Source organism: Lagenorhynchus albirostris, chromosome 1 (assembly GCF_949774975.1).
Source record: "Lagenorhynchus albirostris chromosome 1, mLagAlb1.1, whole genome shotgun sequence".
NCBI classification, from domain to species: domain Eukaryota; kingdom Metazoa; phylum Chordata; class Mammalia; order Artiodactyla; family Delphinidae; genus Lagenorhynchus; species Lagenorhynchus albirostris.
The window spans coordinates 88,080,828-88,089,863 of NC_083095.1; the positions used below are offsets into that span (position 1 = coordinate 88,080,828).

At 56.7% G+C, this 9,036-nt stretch overlaps 2 protein-coding genes across 2 annotated transcripts; one reads left to right on the forward strand and one right to left on the reverse strand.

Moving 5' to 3' along the window:
- The first annotated feature begins 734 nt into the window (after positions 1–734).
- Positions 735–4,470, forward strand: LOC132520408 (dual oxidase maturation factor 2-like). The gene is made up of 6 exons (XM_060149162.1): positions 735–1,118; positions 2,186–2,243; positions 2,538–2,672; positions 2,932–3,145; positions 3,504–3,718; positions 4,075–4,470. The coding sequence occupies exons 1-6, from the start codon at positions 972–974 to the stop codon at positions 4,266–4,268; spliced, it is 963 nt and encodes a 320-aa protein (XP_060005145.1). The 5' UTR covers positions 735–971; the 3' UTR covers positions 4,269–4,470.
- On the reverse strand, positions 4,290–8,721 carry LOC132528433 (dual oxidase maturation factor 1-like). The gene is given in 10 exon segments (XM_060164302.1): positions 4,290–4,363; positions 5,523–5,695; positions 5,697–5,760; positions 6,463–6,651; positions 6,654–6,673; positions 6,923–7,113; positions 7,115–7,137; positions 7,392–7,529; positions 8,198–8,255; positions 8,575–8,721. Coding segments are annotated over 10 exon segments (1,077 nt in total).
- Between the last annotated feature and the right edge of the window lie 315 nt (positions 8,722–9,036).

Sequence of the window (9,036 nt, forward strand, 5' to 3'; positions counted from 1 at the left end):
CGGGGCACTTTTTTAAACGCATAAGCAGCCCTCAAGGCAGTGACACTGGTCCCCACCCTCCACCCCGTGGAAGAACTAACCCCGATCACACACAGGAACCCGGGAGGCACAAATCCTCTGGGGTTTGTCAGTCCCTGGCAGGACTTTACCTCCAGCCTCCCAGGTCCCGAACAAAGCCTCGAGTCCTACCCCTCAGGAACTGCTTCTCCTAGAGGAGGCAGGGAAAGGAACGTGGCTAGTGAGCTGGGAATCTGGAACCTGCAGTCCCTCGTACCCCTCAGTGAATGCCTGTGCATGGACATGAGGGATGGGAAGATCAGGTCCCAAGTCCCACTCAGACCTCTGGCTTAGGGCCCCCATCGGGGTCAGAAGTCTTCTTTTTCTTGGAATCTTTGCTTCTCTGCTCTGCTCTCTGCCTCTCCCCCACCACTCCTCCCCAGCTCCGCAGATCCTCAGCCTCCCCGGCTTCATTCTCACCCTCCTCTCTGGGTCCTCTGAGGCCAGCTGTGCAGGTGTCCACTCAGGCCAGACCAGCACCAGATGTGAGCATCTGGACTGGAATTCACCCTCTTGCTATGCAGGTGGGGCTCCTCTCATTTGCATAGCAACCTCCGCCTCTCATTTGCATGACCTTATCCCTCTGGGACCTGGCTGCAAAGCCCCGACATGGCTCGGCACGCTGCCCAGGCTGCTATAAAAAGGATTTCAGGTCTTGTGCGACTTCCAAACGCAGAGTGAACACGCAGAGCTGGCCCTCCCACCTACCTAACTCCGTCCCGGCCAACCCAGAGCGTCTGAGGGCAGCTAGCTTCTGCGCTTCCTTAGGGGCAAGCCGAGGCACTCAGACTTGACTTGTCTATTGAGTCCAGTCCTCGCACGCAGGGAACGGGGTAAAGGGAAGTGGGATCCGGGCTCGGACGCCAGTGACCGCTCTCCCCGTTGGAACAGACCCAGCTCGGCCGGGTTGCAGCATGACTCTGTGGAACGGTGTGCTGCCCTTCTACCCTCAGCCCCGGCATGCCGCCGGCATCAGCGTCCCGCTACTCATTGTCATTCTGGTGTTCTTGGCCTTGGCTGCCAGCTTCCTACTCATCTTGCCCGGGATTCGTGGCCACTCGGTAAGGGGGTACTAGAAGTTTAGGTCTGGGGGTGGAGGGCGTCAAGGATAGCATGTCTCTGGAGGATAGGACAGTTAAGACGGCGGCAAGATCTTCCATGCACTGAAGCACTGAACCAGACAGGTGGAGCATAGGCAGAAGTCTGGCCCAGCAAGCACCCCTTCCCAAGGTTAGGGAGAGGTCCCATACAAGACATCCGGAGGCTGACCCCAGCTGGAACATTCAGGAGGCTGCTGCAGAGAGTGGGTGCCCAGTCCAGTAATCCTGGTGCCGATTCTAGTCTTCACATGCTGCAGGGGTCTCCTGCCTCTCCTCAGGCTGCACCTCCACTCCCATCCCACTCCCATCCCGACCTCAGGTGATGACCTTCTGGCCAAGAGGACAGAAACCAGCAACTCATACTGCTGTGTTTCACCTGTGCACTGGGTTGAGTCATGTGTGTGGGACAGAGATATCGCCACAGAAATTTCTTCCAAGTTGTAGCAGACTGGGCACTTTTTCTTAGATTCCCTCCTCTCCCAGAGCCTAAGTTGTCTGTTTCTCAAGTCTAGGAGGACCTAGCCTCCCTGAGTCTTGTGTTTGTTTTCTGGGAAACTGGCACACCTAGCAATATCTGAGAGGTTGTGTTCGCACCTCCTCTACTTGGTGACCAGACCTTGAGGCCTCCCTCTCCTGAGGGAGGTGACCGCTGCCTGCCTAGCACTTCTGGACTCACTGAGCCTCATCATGGCAGTGACCCAAGCAGGAGGTGGGACCAGGGCTGAAGAGGAAAGGGGATGAAGGTGGTGGGAGAGCAGCAGATAGAGACAGCCCAGTTGCAGGGTGGACTGGAAAATGGGGCTGGGAGGCAGAATCATGCAGCCAGCAAACATTAGAAAATGCCAGTGGCTCAGAGGGACTTGCATGACTTGCCTTCAGCCTTTAAAGGTCAGGAATGTAACTGGGAAAAGTGGGCAAGAGAGGGAAGTTGCAGAAGCACTAAAGGCCCGGGTGGCATGGGGTCAATGGAGAGCTTGGGGACTCTGGTTGGGCAGTACCCAGGCCTGACCCGGTTCCTGTTCCTGCAGCGCTGGTTCTGGTTGGTGAGAGTTCTCCTCAGCCTGTTCATAGGAGCAGAAATTGTGGGTGAGTGTGTGATGCAGCGGAGGGGGAGAGGACCTGGGGTGAGGAAGGAGGTGGCCTGAGGGCACCTGGGAAAATGGAGAACTGGGGATGGGTTCCCGCTCCCTCTTCCCATTCTCTTTCTAGTGGGCTCCTTCTAGTGCCCACTCTTCCACCCTTACCGCGTATATCCCTTTGGACTCCTAGACCCCCCCATCTCTGTGCAGTGTCCCAACTCCCATCACCACCCTCCCAATCCCGTCTCCCCAATCTTCTCCCTAACCTTTCCCCTCCCCCACGGTTTGCCTCTCCCCACAGCGGTATGCTTCAGCACAGAATGGTCGGTGGGCAGAGTTAGCACCAATACATCCTACAAGGCCTTCAGTGCGGCACGCGTCCGAGCCCACGTCGGTCTATACGTGGGCCTGGCGGGCGTTAATGTTACACTCACAGGTGAGGAGCTGCGGCGAAGTGAACTCCTGAGGTTGACAGACACCATGGTTGGGGGTGTGTGGCAGGCAGGGGCAGCTGGAGGACCTGTGAGGACAGCTCCCACAAGCTCATATAGAATAGCTTTTGGCTCTCATTGATTTGTGTTTTCCCCAACCGCTGCCAAACCTATTTCTCTCAAGATTCTCACTCTCCTATCCGAATCCGCTTAGTTGCCCGGTCCTCGCTGTACGCAGCCGGGTGACGACGCCGCCCTCCGCAGGGAACCCAGTGCAGCAGTTGAACGAGACCATCGACTACAACGAGCAGTTCATTTGGCGGATCGGCGAAAACTATGCTGGGGCGTACACGGAGGCATTGCAGAAGGGGCTGCCGGATCCAGTTCTCTATCTGGCGGAGAAGTTCACTCCGAGCAGCCCCTGCGGGGTTTACCGCCAATACCGCTTGGCGGGACACTACGCCTTGGCCACGCTGTGGTGAGCGCGGAAAGAAGACACTTTGCGTACTTGCGCGCGCGCGTGCGTGTGTGTGGCGGGGGTCGGGGTGGGGGCATGTGAGCCGGAGGATGTGAGCTACAGTTACAGACCGACGCGCTTGGGGTGAGAGTTGCCGCCTCGCGAGCAGATGGTCACGAGGTCCGTACAGACCGTGGGAATCCGAAGAGACCCAGCAATGGCTGGGCGCCGGCTACTCCCCTCCAGTGTTTCCCTGCGCCTCCGCCATCCCAGCCCCGGGCTTTTGTTCTGGGGCCGGGAGGTAGGGGAGACGAGCCCGTGGGAACCCGAGCGGGCTGGGGGAATCCGGCTCACAGCTCCGCTGGTCCCCTCCCCGCAGGGTGGCGTTCTGCTTCTGGCTCCTCTCCAACGTGCTGCTCTCCATGCCGGCCCCGCACTACGGAGGCCTGGCTCTCCTGATCACCGGCGCCTTCGTACTCTTCTCCGTCTTCGCCTTCGCCTCCATCTCCAGCGTGTCTCTCTGCCAGCTCCGCCTTGGCTCCTCCGAGCTCACCACTCACTACGGTGCCGCCTTTTGGATCACACTGGCCACGGGTGAGGACCGAGGGAACCGGCCCCCGGGTGTCTGGGGGCAGAGACGAGATTTATCCCAGCGTGCGCTTTCCGGTTTGCATAATGAGTTCACATATATTATCTAATTTGCCCCTCTCAGTAGTTCGTAGAGGCAGGCACTGTTGTGCCTATTTTACAGAGGAGGGGAAGGGAGTTCGGAAGGGTTCGGTATCTTGCCCCAGTGGCGTGCGAACCCGTGTATCATGTATGCCATATTAGAGGTCTTTCCGTGGTGCGTGTGTCTGGGGAAGAAACGCAAATACCTCCAATAGATGGAGTCGGGCGGCCGGGTTCTGGAGCCCTGACCGCCCTCTTTACCCGCGACTGCGCTAACACAGGCATCCTGTGCCTCCTCCTCGGAGTTGCGGTGCTGAGTCTCCACTACGCTCGGACCAGCGCTCTTCGCACCTTCTTGGATGGAAGCGTCAAGGGCCTCGAAAGTCAGGCGAAAGGGAGCTCTTCTCTCATCCTCAACAACCCACTGCATAAGCAGTTCTGGGGCTCAGACTTAACCATCAGTACTAACCTGTGAAAGGGACTCAACCTCGGACTCCTACTCTGCCTTGGTCCCCCGCAGGCCGGGGAGCAGTGCCCACCGGGCCTGGGGAGCTCCGGGAGGGCACTGCGCTGGGGGCGCGGGGGGAAAGGGCCAGTGGCCTCAGATGTGCCGCCTGCACCCGGGAAAGAGTCTCCCAGCGTGAGCTGTAAATAAACTTTCTTCTTTTTTTCTTAAACTTTCTCCCATTATTTTCCATGGCTTTTCAAGGCTTTTCGGGATACGAGCTCTGGGGAGACTTCCCTGGGTTGGAGGCAGCCTAGTACACTCTTTCTCTGCTTTGCCACAGACACCGGATTCTCTGTGTCTGAAGAATGCAGAGTAACCCGGGAAAGGGTCTGGGAGAGGGTGCCCTCTAGTGAGCCCAGAGAAGAACAATCAGAGCCTGCATCTTCCTGAGCTACCCCAAGTGGATGGTAGCAGTGACCAGGCAGGTCATTCCCCCACACCTCCACCCCCGCTGGCCCTGTGGGATCCCCCTCCCCTGGCCCAGATGAGGGGGCTAAGAAGAAATGGCATTTTGGAGTTTATTCACTAGCTTCACTTTATTCATTAAAGGGGTGGTGTCTGAGGGCCGAGGTAAATGTCAGCAAGGCCTAAAGCTGTAAACCCCGGGATTTTTTGTTTGTTTGTTTTAGGTCCTTGGCAAGTCCTACAGTCTTATTTGGCAGATTTGAGAACTGAAGCTCAGAGAGAATGGGGCACAATCGGTTAATATTAGGTCTAGAACAAGAAGTTTGGTCTCTCCTCCCTCGCAGTACGTTCATTGTACCAAGAGATCACACAAGCTGGGGAAGTGAAGGGAGAACAAAAGGGAGCCAGGAAAAAGGAAAACAAGAGATGCAGAGGGATGAGAGGGAACATGGGAGAATCGCACTGTGAGCCCCCCGTACACGTTTGTCATCATGTGGGTGGAGCTGGGTTTCAGTAAATGGCACCTCGAAGAGGCAAAGCCCCAAGGGAGGGCAGGGTAGCTGGGCAGAAGAAGGGGCAGCCCCTGCTTGGTCTCATCACGCATGGCAGCAGGGTTTATGGCAGCCCCAACATCTGCCTTAGGGCTTTTTGTTTTGTTTCATGTTTTAACATCAATAGGTAGAGCCTCTTTTCCTACTCCACCTACACATTGGGGCTGGGAACCTGATACAACCCATCCTGCAGGCAGTTCTGGTGGTGTTTTGGAGGGGGAGTTCCAGTGAAGTCTGGAGCCAGATTGGAAGTCCGGGTGGCCACCAGGGAGATGAACTTTCCAGGGCAAGTCAGACTCCTCACAGGGCACCTCAGAGGAAGCCTCTGACAGAGGAATGTCCTGGGGCTCGAGACTCTCAGCTGTGGACCTGTAGCGAGGGCTCAGGAGTCCCCCTTCCTCAGGATCCCACTCCAGGACAGGGTCCTTTCCCACAGTGGCTGAAGAAAGCCTGCAGCCTGTGGGCCACCACCATGGCCAGGCCCAGCAGCACACAGAGCAGGCCTGGGGATGAGGCAACAAGTATCCCACCTTAGTGATAGTAACACCTTCCCAAGGACATCTTCTGCTAAGAGCATTAGAATCCCTCTTAAGGGAAGCCTATATCGTCCCTGCTTCAGGGCAACTTAGGCTCCGAGAAGTGACTGGCATAGGGTCATATGGCTGGTGTGGCTCTGTTGCTCTGAGTTTTTGGACTCTAAACCCAGTGCTCCTTCAATTACATCCCAGGAGAGAGAGAGAGAGAGAGAGAGAGAGAGAACTCTGAAAACAGAGAAACCCTGGGGGGAGGGCAGGACACAGTGGGACAGGAGAGGACAATAAAACTGCAGGGCAATTTAAGGCTATGTGAAATAGGCACAGAGAAGTGTTCTAGGAATGGGGGACACAGAGAAGAGTGTTTGGGGGAAGGGGGGACATGAGATCGTAAGATCTGGGGAAGAGCTGGGTGAACAGAGAGTTAAGGGATGAGGGACATGACAGAGACAGAGATAAGACACAGGGGAGTAGGGACATATGAGGAGGGAGGGGCTGTGGGTCTGAGAAGGGGAAACCCAGCGATGAGGGATCTAAGACGGAGGGGGCTCTAAAGAGGGGAAAGGTCCCCAGAAGTGCCTCTCGGTCCCTGGAGGCAGACGCTCAACCCCACGGACCTGACGGGCCCCAGCCCTGAGTCCTCCCATCCCTGCCTTCAGGATTGGGCCTCACCTGTGGTCAATGTGATCCAGTAGGCAGGCCCACGGTGAGTGTGCAGTGTGGCAGTGCCCAAGCGTAGGGGACAGGGCAGGGTGAGTGACATGGCCGTGGAGAAGAAGAGCAGTCCCAACAGCTGGAAGACACCCGTGGCCAGCAGCACGTGGCCACCGTAGACCAGCACAGGCATGGACAGCATCACAGCAGCCAGCAGAGGAATGCCACCCTGGAGAGCCAGGGGAAGGCTGGCCCAGGCACCTCTACCTTGTTTGGGGTGAACTTCTACCTGGAGGGGCCCAGGTGGAGGACACCCCAAAGAGGTGAGGTAGGGATTCCTGCCTGTGGGCTTCCCAACCAAGCACCGTGGTGACTGGTGCCAGACTGTCCCACTAGGGGTCTCCACATGAGTGGGGGAGAGATGGGTAGGAACCCCACTCCTGGGTCTAGGCCAGCAGGGCCTCCGTCCCACCCTCACCACAGTGTGGCCGGGGTGTAGTGTCCCGCCAGGCGGTACTGGCCATGCAGGCCACACGGGCTGTGTGGGGTGAACTTCTCGGCCAGGTAGAGCACGGGGTCTGGCAGCCCCTTCTCCAATGCCTTGGCATACTCCTCGGCATAGTTCTCCCCCAGGCGCCAGGTGGACTCCTTGTTGTAATAGCCGGTCTCCATTCAGCTGCTGCATTGGGGTCCCTGGGGAATGGAGCAGCTGTGCCCAGCAGGGACCCGAGGGCCAGAGTGGGTATTTACCTGGGCAGAGGCTTATCACACTGGAAGAGGACCAGGCTCTGGTCTCAAGTGAGAGAAGGCAGCTTCTGAGGCCTGAGAACTTCCCTTCCTACCTCCCCCGGCCCGGATCCTAGAGCTCTTTAGACCACACCCAACATAGATCCCAAAGCCGCAGAGCAGAGGCTTTCCCTTCCTCCCAGGCAAGAGCCCCCCCTCACCTGTGAGCGTGATGTTGACTCCTCCCAGCCCAATCTGCAGCAGCCCAACAGCGGTGCTGATGCATTCCGAACTGAAGGCCTTGTATGATGTGTTGGTGCTGACCTGGCCCACAGACCACTCAGAACTGAAATTCATGGCTGGGGTTGGGGAGTTTGATGTTCAGGAACGCAGGGAGGTCTGGGCATTGCTGGGTTAGTCAGAGGGAGAGCTGCAAGGGGACCATGTCAGTTTTGCTCATAGTTGTGTATCCATTAACCCGCCTAGGACCTGGCTCATGGTAAGTTTGCCAACAATAGGTATGGGATGAATAAATGAATAAATGGGTCAGAATCTAATATCTCCCCTGGTCATAATCCTCTTCCCCCTGTCCTCCCTTCCTGCCCCCATATAGGGAGAACTACTCAAGCAGCTGGGGCAGGAAACATTAACATAATAAACCATGCTGGGCAAACACAGAGAGCTTCAACATAGAGACTTTCTGTGTTTCCTATCGCCTAATCCCCAAAGCAAAGCAAGCAGCCCTCCACCGTTCCCTCCCTCCAGCCTCCGCAGACCCTGTCCCCAAAGGCATTCATTTTGACCTGCTTTCCTCTGAATAAATATGTTAGGAAGGTTGGAGAGATGCATCCAGGAGGCTTGCACCTGTCAGGGCAAAGGTAGATGTGAGGGGATAAGGCCAGGGTGAGGGAGGCGTGCAGGCAGGGAGGTCTAGAAGCCCACCCTGAAGCAGAGCCTCTGTGAGGGAGCCAGGATAGAAGAGATGGGATGCAGGCAGCTGCCCAAGTCAGCTACACTCCACACTCACCCAGGATCACAGCTCCAATGAATAAGCTGGTCACTACTCGCAGGATCCGGAACAGCCTTTGCATCACAGGGTGGGCGGGTTTAGGATGGAGCACCCTCCTTCCAAATCCACCCTTTCTCTTTCCAGACTCGGGAAGGGTGTTCTAGAACTGAGGTCCCTTGGTCACCAGAGATCAAAGTGCCTGGCCCATAATAGATACTCAGTAATTATCTGTTGAATCAATGAGCAGGGAGCTCTCTGCTGGGAGGGTGGGTGACGCTTTCTCGGGACTAGAATCTCTTTCCTGAATCTGATTGTAATCAGAAAGTCTGGCCCCCTCACCTCGAGGCCGAGGTCTCTCTGGGGCTGGGGTCTCCAGGGCTGGTTTTGTTTCTCACCATCTTGCCCCGAATGCCTGGCAGGATGATGATGAAGGTGACCAGTGAAGTCATAAAGATGGTGATGATGACGGCCAAGGTGGTGACCATTGGGAAGTTCGGCTCGGGGCCAGCGTAGAAGGGGAATGTGTGTCCCAAAGCAGCCATTCTGGTGGGGTTGTTCAGGGGAGGCGGATGCTCTACAACAACAGGTGTTTACTGAGTGCCCTCTATGTGCCACACACTGTCCTTGGGGCCAGAGATCCGGTAGAGAATAAACCACACCCTTCTTCTCTGGTGCTCACCAGACGCCACTGTTACTGCCATTTCCGCTACCCCTCAGCCATCCATCTCCACGTGTTTTTAGCTGTGAGAGAATAAGGATCTTGGCAATCAGTCTCTGTCACTCCATGCTCCCTTGCTAACCCCCAGGTCCCCTAAACCAGTGCCACCACTAACCCTCCAGGCTTCTCTGCTTCCTCT

Excerpts from the sequence above, each read along its gene's own strand:
- LOC132520408 (XM_060149162.1), top strand. The coding sequence starts at position 972 with ATGACTCTGTGGAACGGTGTGCTGCCCTTCTACCCTCAGCCCCGGCAT. Across the intron at positions 2,673-2,931 it reads CGTTAATGTTACACTCACAG|GGAACCCAGTGCAGCAGTTG; the intron begins GTGAGGAGCTGC and ends CGCCCTCCGCAG. Across the intron at positions 3,146-3,503 it reads TACGCCTTGGCCACGCTGTG|GGTGGCGTTCTGCTTCTGGC; the intron begins GTGAGCGCGGAA and ends CCCTCCCCGCAG.